Genomic DNA, 16,535 nt, shown 5'->3' on the forward strand with positions numbered 1-16,535 from the left:
CATTTGGAGGCAGTGCAAATTCTCCAACAAAATCCAAATCCTAACACGTCAGAAACAACCCAGTTATTCTGCATGAGGTTTTTACTTTATAATAGTGCTAGATTACCTCAGCAGCCTTACTGAGCCACTGAAACACACCCTTTGTTTTCCCTTCTTTTTACAAGAACATTCCCTGTCAAGACATTTGCAGCAATAGTCAGTCTCGCTACTGCTGGTTTTTCAGAACTATAAAAGAAGTAGAGGGAATAATAAAAAGCAAATGAAAAAAGTTTTTTACCAAGCTCAGTTATAAAATGGAGCTTTAACATACTTTCATTTTTTTTTTTATTATTTTTACACAACAATCATTACAATATTTTAGCTCTTAGAAATAATACTAAATTACATTTATAAAGGAAATACTTGGAAGGAAATACTACAGGCAATAACACTGATCAAAAGATTTATGAACCACGATTCAAGACTGGAACAGAGGAATTACCCATATTGCAGCTGTGTGTATTAAGTGAGGTTTTTCCTTATTATGGCCCTGATTTGACAATATGCTTATAGCGTACACATCTTCATTAGAACTATTCAGAGACTGGAAATACAGTGCATATTTGACACACATCTTTTGAAACGGAAGCCTGTGTGACATAATGCAGGATAATTAAACTTCTTCAGAAGTTTTGCTCCATGACTGGTTATGAGCCTAATACTTTTCTGAATAAAACATGGTTTAATTGATATAATTTGCCTTTATGGAGCTCAAGACACAGAACATGCTTCTTACCTGTAATTGTTGATACTTTGCTACGTTAATCTTATCTAATGATATTGCCAAATCAGGATGACGGATAACATCATCTAAATCTTCTGTGTCTTCGGTTTCAGATGTAGAAGCACTTTCTACTGTCACTTTCACAGGAATACCTGTCTAATTACATCAGAAAAGAAAAATACACCCACTCACAGCATTACACTGTGCAATAAAAATCAAAGATTAAACAGTACCAAAAACTTAACTGGAATTGATCATTTCCCAGAGTCCCTTACAATACAGATACATTGTCCAGCTATGCAATTTTGAAATAAATTTGCATAAAACAATATAAAAAAAAATCGTATGTATGCACATATTGGGTATAAGTGGCAAGGTGCTGGCAGCGGGGGCTGCAGGGTGGCCCCTGTGCGGAGGGGCCGGGGCTGCCCTGGGCCAGACAAAGCCGTTTCCAGCCAGCTCCAACCGACCCACCGCAGGGCACGGCTGGGCCGCGCAGCCAAGGTGGCGGCACCTCGGGGAAAGCCTGTTTAGGAAAGGGCAAAAAATGCCAGAGGGGGAGAAGAAGAGGGAACAAAGAGTGAGAAAGAGCAGAGGGAACACCAGGGCTTGGAGGAGGAGGAGGAGGTGCTCCCTGGTGGAGCTGAAGCCCACACTCCACCCCAGGGAAGACCCCATGCCAGAGCAGAGGGATGGGCCGAAGCAGCTGAGGCCCGTGGGCAGCCTGTGCTGGAGCAGGTTTTGCCAAAGGGCTGCAGCCCATGGGAAGCCTACGCCAGAGCAGGGGATAAGTGTGCTGGCTTCAGCACCCACCAGACCCTTCTGTGAGCCAATTAAATTCACTAGTACGTACTAACTTCTCCAGCTTTTCTCGGGGCGGGGGAGGGGGGAAGGGAGAGGGAGGAGATGTAAATGAGATGCAAAGGAGAAGAAAGAGGGGATTTTTTTTTCCCCTGCTGGTATGTTTATTACGGCGGTTCACAGATGGGTTCAAAGACAAGTATGTAGTCCACAAGCAAAAGGAGAAAAGAGAGGAAGGGGGGAACAGAACCTTTCAGAGAAAAATGCTGTTAATTCTCCTTACTGCCTCTAGAGGGATTGTGCCCTTACTCAAACCCAGCTTGCTCATAAGGCTAAGAAACCAAAACATAGTGATACAGAAATGGGAATAAACTAAGTATCAAAGACGTTTCAACCAAATGCTGATGTAAACTATTATTTTGCACTCCTGTGAGAGACTTTAAAAGTACGTTCCAGTCTTAACTATTAGACAATAAGATTCTGTTGAGAATACTTTCATCTTTTTTTCAGGCATTCATCTACTAAATGAACCATCATATGAGAGAGAGAGAGTACCTGAATCTTCACTGGTAATTCTTCAGTACTATCCACTGGCCCCCCTCTAAAGGTAGAAAAAAGCACTTTTCAGAAAAGTAAGTTTATATAATGTCACCATTGCTACTTCCATTTCCAAACACAGGATTCTAGAACAGGTGAAGCAGTAAGAATAACAGCAGCATCAGACACTACACTGTATCCCTTTAACACCCATTACATCCTCATTTTGTTCTATTAGTACTCCTACTTAATCATGAATTAGAGCAACATTACTTGATGCTAACGATAATATTTTCAATAGGCATCTTGGCTTAGTTAATTATTATGAACTAAAGTTAACAGAAGAACTTGGTGTTCAGCATTTTGAAAAACAAGTTTAATAAAAATAGTTATGATAGAGCATTAAGTAATTTTTTGTTTAAATATTTATATAGCCTCCATTTTGAGAGGCCAAGGTCTAGAGAATACCTTAAAAAAAAAACAAAACAAAACAAAAACTGTTTCAAAAGGAAGAATGATAATAATATTATGGCTTCCATGTGTAACATTTTTTTTTTAAATTTTACTTCACAGGGCTTAGATAACCACAATAATTATGTTGGCATTGGGGGAGATCGAGAAGAAAGAAGAGGTGGAAAAAATACCTAGGCACCTCGAACTGGATGCCAGATCAACTATACTACAAGCTTAGAAAACTAAATTGCATCTTCAGCTATGGTAAGTCTGATATATCATCAGTAACAAGACAACAAGCAAGCAAGGTGGGTTTGGTTGTGGGTTTGTTTTTTTTTGCTACTCCTGGATATTCTCATGGCCATCAAATGATATCTTTTTGTGTATTTTAAAAACTTACTGGAATAGAATTTATGTAACATCCTCAAAATTTATATAAATAGAAAAAATTATGGATGCAATATGAAATTCTGTGTGTAACTTCCCAACATGTATTTTTAAAAACTAACACTGCTCCCTACTACATTATCATGCAGGTTTTATGCTTTATTATTTTCCTTTGTACTATGAAAACCTCACCTGCATCTCTTTGCACGTTCTGCAGTCCGCCAAGGAAGGAAGCCTTTTGTGCCCGGTGGTAGTGGTTTTGGTGAGTAACTATCTTTCACAGATGTATTTTTTTTCCCAGGGCTTACAGACTTTTTAGAGGTTAATCCTGTATTGAACAGCAAGAATAGGAGAAAAGATAATTCATTATACCTAATTATTTACATATAAATTTACAGCTTACTGTTCGTAAGTAAAATCTCCTATATAATAGAAGAGACTGTAGGAAATCTGGCTTTCAGTCTGATTTTGCTAAAGTGTTCAAAAAATTTTGTTTTGCTTCTCAAAAAGAGGGGTGGACAGCTTATCTTCTTGCGATTATAAGCTGGTATACTTAACTTTATGTTAGGTTGATCTAACTAAGACACGCTGTTATGCAAAAAAGGAAGCAAAGTTTTGTAGCTTAAGACGTTTATTCACATTACTAATTTCAGATACTTAACTGCACTGTCTCAAGTGGGAGCTTCAGACAGTCCACGTAGACAATAAGGCTATCTATGTGCTTCAAATTGCCCTCTAGTGGCTTTCGTGTGTAGAACGTTGGGTTTGTAACTGGCAAAATGCTTGAAGCTAAAGCTGGTACTCCTGTTGATCGCTTCTACAGAACACCAGCATTGTCTTCACTTAAGAGGAATGAATAATGAAAAGTCATGTTCACTAGTCCAGTCTTTTGTTGCCGTTTAAATGGTATAGAAATGCGTAACTGTGGTAACAGAATTCCAAATTTCAGTTTGTTCTCAGCAAGTAAACAGGATAGAGTATTTTTCACCCCCGACTCCCTCCCTCTCTTTAAAAACAACAAAAAACACCCCCACCCACCCCCAAAACCCTAAAAACGCAACTATAAGTCACGCATTTTCTTCTTCCATCACCCTGATCACCACAGTTTATTTATACAAAGACTTCAATTTGATTTATGCTTACCTCTCTGCTTCCAGATAACTAGAGCAAAGATGAAAGACAGCCAAATGTATTACAGCAAAGTTTTTAGTAACTTATTGAAAAAATTTAGTGTATTGCAGCTATCAGTACTTAATTATAAAGATTCAAGATACCTATGTTATTTTAAACATACTATTTATAATAGGTTTACATGAAGTTAAAAAAAAATAAATTTTAGAACATTTTGTACATCAGTAAAAAACGCATGCTTGTTTGTTCTGGAAGAGGACAGTCTGCTACACAAAGGTTACATCATCAGAAGAACTAGGCAACTAGGAAGCTTGGTGGTAGTAGGAAGTGAAAGCTTGTGGAGAGGATGCACTCAGAATAAATACGTGCAACGCTTCCACATATTTAAGTCAGCATATCCTACCATTTTTCCAGTCACATATCTAGCAGCACTAAAAACAAGAGCAAGTTTCCTACAGAAACCACCGATGGTAGAAGACACATTACTGAATTAAGAATAAATGGAATTTTTATTTGAAGACAAGTATTCTACAGAACACTAACATTTAGACACATTGTATATTTTATAATCAAAGCTCTTACACATTAGAAGATTATTTTGTAGACAAAATTTACTATAGTCAGAGGAAATAAAGACAGTATTACCAATACGAATAGTAGCTTTTCCTTTTCGACCACTTCCTAGGACAATAGTTCTTTTCTTTGGTCTAGTTTTCAAAGCATCCTTGGAAGATGGAGACATCAGCCACTTATACTGGAATTTTTTTTTTTTTTTAAAGAGAGACAAATTGTTTTAGTAACTGATATTTAAAGAAGTGCTCATTTAAGATTAGAGGGGTTTTTGTCAGATACATGGAGAACACTGCTAGTTACAGAAAACTTAATAATAAACTGTAAAATTAAGGAAAAACAAAAATCCCACAAAGCTCCAATTCAAACACAGATTCAATGCAAGTCTGAGTGCCACATTACCAGAAAGTGTTCCCAGAACACCACTATAATACCCCATCCAATATTTTCCTTTCTCCTGTGCAAAACGCTTCTCCTTTTATAGTAAAAGAAATGGCATTAACCCTATAAAAAGGCAACTCTGGCTTTTGCTTTTCATTCTCAGAAAGCTGGCTTGCTAGGAATGACTGGCTTAGGCCAAAGTTCTCCAGAGTAATAAAAGCTTCCCTAACATGATTTTGTATTACCAATAGTTAGTATTTTTAAAAAATATGAAGTTTAATTTTCACTGTCTGTGATGAAAATTCATCCTTACACAGCAAAAGCCTCGAAACCAAAATTAAGACATAGTGATAATCAAAGGCAATTGCTGTACTTCAAACTTCGCTTCCTTACAGCAACAGCTCTATTCTTAAAGGTTCCCCTTTCCCCAATAAAAGTTTTATTATTCCAGGTAGATATTCTTAAGTTACACTGTCACTTATTTTTCAGCGTGCACCAAGCTACAGTTCGTACAAAGTCTAGTGCTGAAGCAGCTGTCAAAGGAAATGCAGTTGACACAAAGCGTATCTCAGACAGCCCTAAACCTCACATCAGAGTACCAGGAACGGTATGCCAAATTTACTCCCACCTAATGCACAGGGAAGCTTAAAATGCCATTACTGTGCTCCATCTAGTTTAGTCCAAGAAAAACTTCTTTTTTTAACACTGTGGACTCAAATAATCCTGCATAAGTTTTACTGGGTCTACACCTGGATCTAGCTCCTGAAACAAGTGAATTATTCATTTTAAACTAAAAAATAGACAGAAAGAGTAAAATTACATTGTAAACTTCCAAGAGCAAGAGTATCTTAATTTTGTTTTACTACACACATAAAAAAGCAGCTATACTAGGTTAAACCTAAAGCTCATCTAGCCCAGTAGGCTGTCTCTTGTCTAGCTGCCTGCTGCGGTTGTACAACATCCAAGTATAAAGACAGCAAACATATTAAGACACTGTTGAAAAATGACCAAGTCCTTGAGCTGAGACTATGAATGCAACTTGTTTTATAGACACCTTCAGTGGATTTTTCCTTTAAGTTACACCCAATCACAACAACAATTGCAATCCACTATATTAGCTAGACAGGGCTGCTAGGATAATACAAATTTCCTCTGTTTTAGCTGCCCATCAAATTTAAACGGATCAATTAGCAGTAGGCAGCTCTTCTTGCAAACTTGAAAACGCAACCCAAAAGGCAAGCACCTACGTGCTATTGAAAAGCAAAGAGTAACAACCAGGTTTTATGCAGAACAGGATGGAAGGGCTGCTGTGACTGGTATGCAGTAAGCAAGTGGTGACAGTACATTACAGGCTATTTGTGGCAGCCAAGACATGACCTTTTGTAGTTATGATGGCTTATTATTATGAGGCCATTCAAAAGCCCACCAAACTTCCCTTTGTAAAGCAACACAGCAGCACCTCAGCATATTTTCTGCATAAGCAAAATCATGGAGTTGACACAACAGGTGCCATGATGAGATGGTACAGAATGCAGCTCTGCCACTTCTCAGATAGAAACAAATTCGACACTTTACTGAGTTTTACTCATAAGAATTATGACAATTAGCCTTTGGCAGAATAAAAAGCTGAAGCCAGAGGCAGTACTGGGGATGATAATCCATTCAACTCTTTAGTTATCTGTGGGTGAGATACGGTATGAGTTAGGCCACTTGCTGCAAGAGTAAGCGACAGATTAGTTTCACAGAGAAAATTACATCTTACACTTTGTGTTCAAGAAGTATCTATAGATAGGCTAAACTTAGTCCAATTGATTCTTCATTTTCTACCAATATGAAATCCAGATCTCTAGAAACCACAATAAGTAAAATTTAAAAAAAAAAATCCCTACTAAATTAAATAATTTCCAAGATAGATAACCATGTTTTCTCCACTACAAAAAATGGGCCAGCACATCCTTTTAAAACCTCACAGGTTTGGCAACAGTGCACAGATGACAAAAGGAAGCAATGTAGATGTTAACTGACTGCATTCTGTTTAACAAGCTTAAGCTACAAGAAACAAACATTACTTCTTTAAATTTGTAACCTTTGTCTATAATGGATCCTCCATAAAAAAAAATTCACGGAAAATCTGAAAAATAACTGAAATTTTTGTATTATGCTAAAATGTGTTAAAAATGAAAAGAACCAGACTGTTAGTTACATCCAGAATTTAGAGTATGTCATTAGGACTCTCACAAATACACTCTTAAATTGTTTTTACTTGTAGGTTGTTCTTTTTAAATTGTATGGCTGAATTTTGATGATTGACAGAATGAAGAAGCAGGCCTTGCAGTTCTTTCTGCAACAGAGCTTAATGGCCAACTGTCTTCACTAATACCTCTGACAATTTACTAATTTATTCCCTGAGTTTTGACTCCTTAAAAAAAAACAACAAAAAACCCCACAAAACACACCACCAACACCCACACACAATACAACAAAACAAAACCCCACATGGCTGCCTTTCAATATAGAGCACATCAAGACACTAGCTCAAAGAAACTCAACTGTTTTTCTCTTCGTAATATCCAGGCTTCTATAACTGAGCTCAAGAACAACTGTAAATCCTAGATTAGGGTAGTAAATGTTTCAGTTTCAAAAGAATACCAACCTCAACATCAAAAGTTTGTGTTCGTCTTGATAAACAGGTGGATTACCCCTTTTTGAGTGTCTGCACTGATCCCATGATAAACAGCAAGTATTATTTACAACAGCCTACTCACAGAGCTTACGAAATAAAGCATCTAGGCTGTTTTCACTTGCAGAAGAAGCAAAGTTACTTAGCAAGCTGGTGGTCAATCCTTTTTCATTCGTATTGTTAACGAGGTATGCAGAATTACTGACGTCATCAATAAGACTTAAGACACTGCACTACCTGGATGAATATCAAACAAATGTCTTGAGTTGTGTTAGCTCATAGTATATGGGAGATTCCCCAGAGTTGCTTCTCTTCACAGTTCAACTTTCCAATCATCTTGAGCATCTCCAGGCAGATGCTACTCTCACGTGATCCCTGCAACACTTTGCAAGTGTTGACTGCATCTGCCAAGGAGAATACCATGTTGCTGCTAGTGTTTGTAGTTTTTCCCTTCATAGTGTTTTTTCAAACTGCTTAAGAGTCAGACTTCTGTTTATAACTAGAATAGCCGTTTTATATTCATTCTGAACAAAGTTGTCCCTTAAAAAAAATAAAAGCAATGGCAGCTACAAAGAAAACCCCAAACTCACTCCAAAATGCCGAACACATACCTCCAAATTAGCACTATTTCCATTCATAAGAACTCTTTCAATAACATTTTTCATCATAGCGTGATCTAGAATGAATTAAGATATCGTATTAAGAATTTCCTGTATGAGACAAGTATTTATGCAAACAAACAGATCACTGAATAAGCAGTACACATTACCTACCCTGCTCCCTTCCCCCATTTTAAAAATGTTTAACAAAATACCGTTACAGGTTTTTTCCTTAAAAGTAATTTATTTTTCCGCCCAGAGTTACTGAAGCAAAACAAAACAAAACAAAACAACCCAAAACAAAACTAAACCACAAAGAGGACAAAGGTAGATATAGATACATACCAACCAATGGATTTTTTCTTATGTCAAGTACCACTAATGTTCTATTAGTTTGAAGAGCATCTAATAATGACTTTGCTCCTTCATTGGATATTCCACACTGCTGCAAATCAAGTGCTAAAATGTTTAAGGAAGTAAAAAAAAAAAAATTCAGTGGCGTAACCTGTAAGTCAATATCTAATACAATTAATGCACACCTGCTGAAAACCTTTCATAGAACATGAAGCATGAGAAAAGAGGACATGACAATAACAGCCATGTGTAAAAACAACAATATTACTTTCAGAGAAGATGACTAGAAATTTAAATCAGTATTATAGATCAACATTAAGAAATAACTGCTAAACAACTGCAAAAGAAAGAATATAAAAATCACCATTCTTGACAATTCCTAGTAGATATAATATTCCCAGGCACCAATTAATTCAACTGCCCAAGGTAACATTGTATGTACAAACAGACAACTTATGCCTAAAAAGTCTGAGTCTGCTTCCACAGGTTCACTGCTTGCAGGTGTCAGTAAGTTACATGGTTGCCATGAAATAGTACTATCATGGCTTTGGCATTTATTTCATGCTGTGCACACACAGTATCACAGAATGGCTGAGGTTGGAAGGGACCGCTGGTGGTCATCTTGCCAAACCCCCCTGCTCAAGCAGGCTCACTTAAAGCCACTTGCCCCGCATCATGTCCAGACAGCTCCTAAAGACCTCTAAGGACGAAGACTCTACAACCACTGTGGGCAACCTGTGCCCGTGTTTGGTCACCCTCACAGCAAGAAAGTGTTTCCTCATGTTCAGGAGGAATCTCCAGTGTTTCAGTCTGTGCCCACTTCCTCTTGCCCTGTCACCAGGCACCACTGGAAAGAGCCTGGCTCCACCTTCTTTACGTCCCTTCAGATACTTTTATGCCTTGATGAGACCCGCCCTGAGCCTCCTCTTCTCCAGGCTAAACAGTCGCAGCTCCCTCAGCCTCTCTTGAAATGAGAGTTGCTCTAGTCCCTTCATCATTTTAGTGGCCCTTTGCTGGACTCTCTCCAATAGCGCCAGCTCTCTCCTGTACAGGGGAGCCAAGGTCTGGTCTCACCAGTGCTAAGCAGAGGGGAAAAATCGCCTCCCTCAACCTGCTCGCAAGTCTCTGCCAAATGCAGCCCAGGATACCATTAGCCTTCTTTGCCGTAAAGGCACTTTGCTGGCTCATGGTCAGCTTGTTGTCCACCAGGACCTTCAGGACCCTTTCTGCAAAGCTGCTTTCCAGTCACACAGCCTCCAACATGTTCTGGTGCATGGAATTATTCCTGCCCAGGTGCAAGACTTTGCACTTCCTTTTGTTGAACTTCATGAGGTTCCCATCAGCCCGTTTCTCCAGCCTGCTGAGGTCCCTCTGGATGGCAGCACGTCCCCACCTTCCCAGGGACCGAAGTATGGCTGACTGGCCTGTTGTTCCCCAGGCCCTTCTTCCCAGCCTTCTTGTAGACAGGAGTGACACTTGCTATCCTCCAGTCCTCAGGCACCCCTCCCAGTCACCATGATCCTTCAAAGATTATTGACAGTGGCTTCAAAATGACATCGGACAGCTCCCTCAGCACTTGCGGATGCGTCCCATCAGGGCCTATGGACTTCCGTATGTCCAGTTTGCTTAAGTATTCTCTAATCTGATTCCCTTCCATCAGTATGCGCATTATCTGTACACCTGGCTCAAACTATAAAACAATTTCAACAGGTATTTACTTACACAACCACATTAGTCATTTTGTACAGATATACTGTAGAGCAAATTACTTCTCCAAAATAATAGAGGACAATACTAGATGGCACAATAATATTCGGAGACTTTGACAATTCAAAAGAGGAAGAGAAATTTCTTTTTAAAGAAGATTACTCTTTCCTAGCTAAATAGTGAGTTACTCTTCTAGCTAAATTTGCTGTAACTGACAATTTTAAGTTTTCTCCTGCCACTGCTATATCTTAAGAGTCAGTATTTCACAATACCTTTTAGCCAAAGGTCCTCCCCTAGACAGTCTGCAAAGGCACTTGCTCCTCTATCTCCAACAAGCATGTTGCAGTTGAAAGTAATCCGCCTCAAGCCGGACATATAGTCAAGTTCAGGTCTCCTGTAACGTAGGCTTTCAGCCCAAGCTTCACCATGTCTTTTCATTGCCTGGTGCTTTGCAAACAAAGCAGCTGTTACCAAGTGCAAAGGCAAAGCCATTGCTGATGATGAGAAGCTCACAAGTTATCTTTGTAACTGATGTTTAATAGCTTGAGTGCTGATATAAGAAACACAGTTACACCATTTCTGAGTTCAAGAAATACAAGTAATTTTTAAACATTACAGCTAAGTCACGTTTGTTCGGATCATCCAATTTGCAATGCAAATTATTAAATATGGCTACAAAACATCTTATTACCTTCTTTTTGCAGACAGACGCTGTCAACGCATCTTGAATAGGAAACACACACTAGGAAATTATGTGCTTTCATGCAAATCAATGTTAACATTAATTAGAATAGTGTACTAGTCACAAGCTTACTAATCAGTTAATTAGTAGCTTCTGAACTGTAAACTCAATTATTCTTACCCAATGCTTAAGAATACTTAAGACATTTTTCAAAATTTGTGACAATGAAAGAAGCGTTCCCCAAAACAGGTGTCAGACATTTACAGCCCTAATCCTCATTTTAAAAAAATACATCAGTCTGAACTGTTATTTGTTTAACTGATGTTTACTAAGAAACACCATATTTAAATCCCACACCAGTAAACTAAGCTACTTTTGGCATACAAAGTCACACATTTCAGAAGAAGTATTCACATGCTTAACTTGAGTATTCACATATGCTGCTCACAACGTGCTGTAATGGATTTAGAGCTTGAAGGTAAAAGAAAAAAAAATCACACGTATTTAAGTTCTTGTGAACATTTGGTTCTAAGACAGGTGATTAAATTACCTTTAATACATTCGCTATATGTTCTGCTCCTTGCCAGGTGAGGCTACATCCTGTGAAGTTTACATATCTGATAGTAGCTGAATTCTTTATACTCTGACAGATTGCTGAAGAAAACAAAAGCATGCATGTTATCTATACACACCACAGCCAGATTATCAGAGCACACTTTTTCACTGCCATATTAAGAAGCTGAATCAGCTTTAACAGGCAAAAGCCTTGACAAAGAACCAGTGTTGAAATACAATGTATATTTTAAATACTTTTAAGGTGTTCTAAGACTGTATATTTCTAGCCCAACTGTTTAGCAAAGACTATCTGAACAAGCTAGAAAATATTTTATTCCAGTTTACTTATGTAAACATGAACAAAACAAGAAGGAGTTAACCTGATATGACTGTTGTTTTAAATAAAAGTATAAACATCATTATAAAGTAGTATGACTATTTGCTAGCATGAAATGAAGAAATTGAAGTCTTCCAATGTTGTTAAGTCATGTAGAATAAAGTGGAGATTGTTATTTTAATCACTATAGACAAATCTAAAACAGGAATAGAAATACTGAAAAACTTAGTTACCTATTTAAAGGACTAAAAAAAGAGAGAAGTATATTTGCACATTTTTGGTTCTGAACTTACTTTCTAATCCTCCATCTCCAATTGGACAGTGGGCTAAAGAGACACTCTCCAGAGATGAAGCTGTGGCCAAGCCCTTCAGAATAAAAACAATGTTTGTTAACTGGCTTGAAAAGCAAAAATACAAACAAAGAAAAGACCAAGTCACCCAAACTGCTCAGAACTCTTTGTGCTCCCTACAAAAAACTCTAGGGGGTTCAGAGGAAGGTCAAAACAAGTGAACCTTAAAGCTCAGTTTAAGCTGGTTCACTTCTTTAGCATTGGAGGAGCCATAGCCTATGGGCGACAAGCAGCAACCTCCTTTCCTAGAAGCCACTCACGAGCGAACTGGAGAGTGTTCCCATAACACATCTTGGAAGACTGGTTTTAATCTCCTTGGTGTCACACAACTTTCCTTCTGTTATGCACATGCACAGTAGTTTCAGTCACAAGCATAGGTTATATGCCCTAAACACATGGCAGAGATGTTACTAAGAACTTTGTAACACGCCTTGATGAATCAGGGCAAGAGAAGGTTACGTGATTTTGACAGGTTCAGCAAGATTAGGTTATACTAAATGTCTCAGCAGAATCATTCATACGATGGGTAACTCAAAGATATCAGAAGAGGAACATCCTTATCTGTGACAAACATTTATAAAATTTAGTTGCTATTTCTCTATGTTCTAAGCATATTTTCCATTTATTTGTACACTGATATATTCTCACCTTTGTTAAAAGTATTAGATCTCTCTCCCTCAGAAGCAAACCCTGCAGTTCTAAATTTTTTATTACATCTGATATACTGAGACAGCCTTTGACAGCTTTGCATAGTTGGCCAGTCAAGTCTTTTGATCGAATTGCTGGAATTCTCCTTCTAAAGTAAGTCTTATATCTCTCAACACCTAGTGAACAACAAAAATTACACATCAGTAAAATCCAGTCCCTATTGACTTAAAAGCAATCATAATCACACCTTGCTTTTTTGCTGCTTTCCTTAAATAGAATTGAAGAAATTCCTTTGGTATTACAATTCCTCCCCCCACATATTCAATCACACTCAAGTTTTATGCAACGAATTCTAACATGCATACATCAATCTACTTATCTTTTATAGCCATCACTACAAACCTGATTCTCCAAGACCTTGTTGATGAAAACTTCTTATTCCAATAGAAGTCAGAGTCTTATTATGCCTCATAGCATTCAGAAGTGGTGCCCAATCAGCAGCTTTGATGCGATCTACAGTTAGATCAAGAGCACCCTGAATCAGGTTAGCCTTCACAGCTTTCAGTGGGACAGAGCCTTGAAGAGCACAAAGATGTTCATAATGCGAGTAGAAATCCAGCATGCACTGCCTTCTTATTTTGACTGACTCAATCATTTCTTTTAGGTGATAAATGTCTCTCTAAAATAGGGGAAGGGAAAAAAAAAAAAGATATAAACTTTTTCCAATGTGTAATTGATTTTGCAACACAGTCTAAATTCAACATGCATACCCAAAACATGAGTATGTTCATGGATATTGTATAGCATGTACATGTCTTTGATGTGGCTGCTAAAACACTGATGTCTTGTGATGCTCACCACCTGTGTAAGTACAGATGAATGAATAAGGGGGTGAAAAAAACCAACCAACAAACCTGTGTTTTTATTCTTCCACACAAATAGGTATACCCAAAACACAAAGAGGTATACCCAAAACACAAAAGGCCTAGTGTTCAGGCACTAACTCCCATAAAGTTCTTGTTTTCCTCTTAAAATTTAATTTTGTAGTATCAGGGTGTACAGGGCATAGACTCCTGAAAGCCCTGGACACTCCCTGACCCACCATCAAGGGATACAAATGACTATTCCATAGAGAGCTAGTTGTGAGCTTCTCTGCTACTTCAATCAAAAGTCTAAATTCCCATAATACAGAATAAAACAAGGGTTTTCCTAAATATTTTTGCTACTGCATACCTTATATACTTATCCCGGTATATTTAGGAAAGCACTTTTCAGGCATAAGTTTTTGTTACATATTAGTACCCATGTAGCAAAACAGTACTAACTCCCAAGTAGAATCTCTAAATACTGCTATGGCACAGCTATTAAGAGTAATTAATTCCATGGTCTCAATAGGAATATTTGTCAGCTTATTTAGAGGACCCATTTACTTATTTATTACTCAAGACATCATTAAGTATCCCACATGTGGTATCAAACACTGTTTACATTGCGAACATTTTTTCATATTGTTAAAGACTAGGAAGCTTCAGCTGACCTTCTGAAACACTTTGTATGTCAACATGGGACAAGAATTACTGGATATGTACAAGCACATGAGGACAGTACTTTGTAAGAATACAATTTAGAAAAAAATAACCACATTATTAGTATTTGGGTGACTGAAACTGTAACAATAGTAGGAATAGAAACTCTAATAACAGTTTCTCTACGCCCTTTTCTTTCTTTTATTTTAGCTCTGATTTACTAGCATTAGATAACGACCACACTGTGGCCACAGGAACAGAAATGACTAAATTATAATCCAACACCTCAGCTTCAGAAAGTGACCATCAACTGTAAAGCATCACTGGCTTCAGGTGATGTATCAATGCACAACATATTAGTCTTTTATCTCCAAAGCTTAAGCAACATTCTGTCACAGTGGCTTTCATTGCAACACCTGAACACCGCACCTCTATCTAACTGAAGTAAAGAAAGGAGCTCCTAGCCCTAGCACTGGAGTTTAACTCACTTGCAGGTAGAAAGGAAAAGTGCCAAGCTGATCAGACCCACAACAACTTCCAACTGATAAACAACTATGTAAACTAGAACTCTTCTGCATGCAAGTTAGTGCATCTGACACAACCCTAGAATATCCTGACTGGCTCTGAGGATGTACACAGGGTACAATTATTTACTATCTCTTTCCATATAGGAGCAAGAAGACATCAGATGGTACTAGCTGCTGGCAAATTAAAGTAAAATAAAGAAACAAAGCACATAGTAAAACTGAGGAAGCTATAAGGTTATAGCGACTCGAAAAACAGCTGGGCACATCTATAGGGGGGCAAAAACATTCCATACAAGACCACTGCCCACAGAAACAACGGCCATGCCCTACACCCGGAACTGCGAGGCACACGCAGGAAGCTTAACTGCGCGCGTACTCTCCGCTTACACACTTTATTAAGCACGGCCTGGTGGTCTGCTGGGGATAAACACATTTTATTTGACCTGCTGGACCACTGCATTCCAGTGTGTAATACAGCACCCACCTAACATACGCAAATAAACAACTCTGGTTATAACTGGGGTAAAACAGGTTTTTATGTTTCACCCACTCAGTATTGCCACCAACTCAGGGAACTACTTCAGTGCTCCGCTTCCCCAACAACGTACACTGTTAAACCGACATCAACTGCAGACCGCCGTTCGCCATCAGCCACGGGGACATGACAGCAGTCGCTCCCTCCCGCCCCGCACTCCCCCCCCCCCCCCCCACCGGCCCGGACAGTCCCACCTTCCGGGCAGGGCCACCAGCCCCCTGCCCGCTCCCATCGCGGCACCGACACGACCGCGCGGGAGTTACCCGCCTTCCCCTCCGTGCCCCGGCCCCGGCCCCGGCCCCGAAGCCCGCGATCCGCCGCTGAAGCGCGGCGCCGGCGGCCCCCTCGCACCCCCTGCCGAGCCCGCCGGCCGCCGCCAGCCGTTACGGCAGCCGCCCACCTCCGCTCGGGCCTCAGCCGGTCACGCGCCCGCGGCCGTTTCCCTGGGATCCCCACCGCCGCTGGCCCGCCCGCCGCCACGTGGCGCGCCGGGCTGCCCCCCGATTGGCTGCCACCCCTCCGGCCTCCTGCCTTCATACATTCAAAATGGCCGCGCCCGGCCGCCGCGCTCCCGTGCCCCGCCTCGCCAGTTGCGCTTCGGGAGGGCTCTCGCTCGCTGGCCAGGGCGGGAGGTCGGTCCCGGCAGCCGCCTCGGCTCCGGTGCGGTCGCGGCGGGGGGCCGGGAGGCCTGCCCGTCCTCGGAGCCCTACCGCCCCGCTCCTGCCTCCTCCCGCGGCCGCGGGTGCTGGTATCCGAGCGCAGCCCCGCGACGGGGTGAGCAGGCCGGGCGCAGGCCGCCGGCGGGAGCTGGGCTCCCGCGGTCCCGGCAGCCCCCGGCCCCAGCCACGCACCTTGCGGGTGTGCGGCCCGCCAGGCCGACCGGCAGCCGAGGGATCGGCAAGGTGCGGTGAGCTGTTCTAGGCGTTGCTGCCGCATAAACGCTTCCCTGCTGAGGGCAGGGTAAGTTTAGTAGGTTCCTTTCTCCCTGGTCCCCACACGAGCATAGTGTGTC

The 16,535-nt window shown here is 40.3% G+C and overlaps 1 protein-coding gene across 4 annotated transcripts in view; it reads right to left on the bottom strand.

Moving 5' to 3' along the window:
• The window catches only part of CEP78 (centrosomal protein 78), a 29,408-nt gene extending 13,426 nt beyond the window's left edge, over positions 1-15,982 (bottom strand). For 2 of the 4 annotated variants that reach the window (XM_087742451.1, XM_087742446.1), the window contains exons 1-13: positions 15,924-15,982; positions 13,338-13,614; positions 12,936-13,111; positions 12,231-12,303; positions 11,596-11,699; positions 10,636-10,810; positions 8,648-8,761; positions 8,315-8,379; positions 4,718-4,826; positions 4,085-4,102; positions 3,134-3,269; positions 2,120-2,165; positions 776-919 (exon numbers count right to left, since the gene is read on the bottom strand). In XM_087742451.1, coding sequence (XP_087598577.1) covers positions 776-919; positions 2,120-2,165; positions 3,134-3,269; positions 4,085-4,102; positions 4,718-4,826; positions 8,315-8,379; positions 8,648-8,761; positions 10,636-10,810; positions 11,596-11,699; positions 12,231-12,303; positions 12,936-13,111; positions 13,338-13,590 — 1,413 coding nt within the window. In that variant the 5' untranslated portion in view covers positions 13,591-13,614; positions 15,924-15,982. Of the gene's footprint in view, positions 1-775; positions 920-2,119; positions 2,166-3,133; positions 3,270-4,084; positions 4,103-4,717; positions 4,827-8,314; positions 8,380-8,647; positions 8,762-10,635; positions 10,811-11,595; positions 11,700-12,230; positions 12,304-12,935; positions 13,112-13,337; positions 13,615-15,786; positions 15,878-15,923 lie in introns of those variants that run through there. The other 2 variants (XM_087742447.1, XM_087742448.1) reach the window with 2 other exon arrangements.
• Between the last annotated feature and the right edge of the window lie 553 nt (positions 15,983-16,535).

Source organism: Nipponia nippon, unplaced genomic scaffold (assembly GCF_047370975.1).
Source record: "Nipponia nippon isolate SJK-2023a ecotype South Korea unplaced genomic scaffold, ASM4737097v1 scaffold_8, whole genome shotgun sequence".
Taxonomy (NCBI): Eukaryota; Metazoa; Chordata; class Aves; order Pelecaniformes; family Threskiornithidae; genus Nipponia; species Nipponia nippon.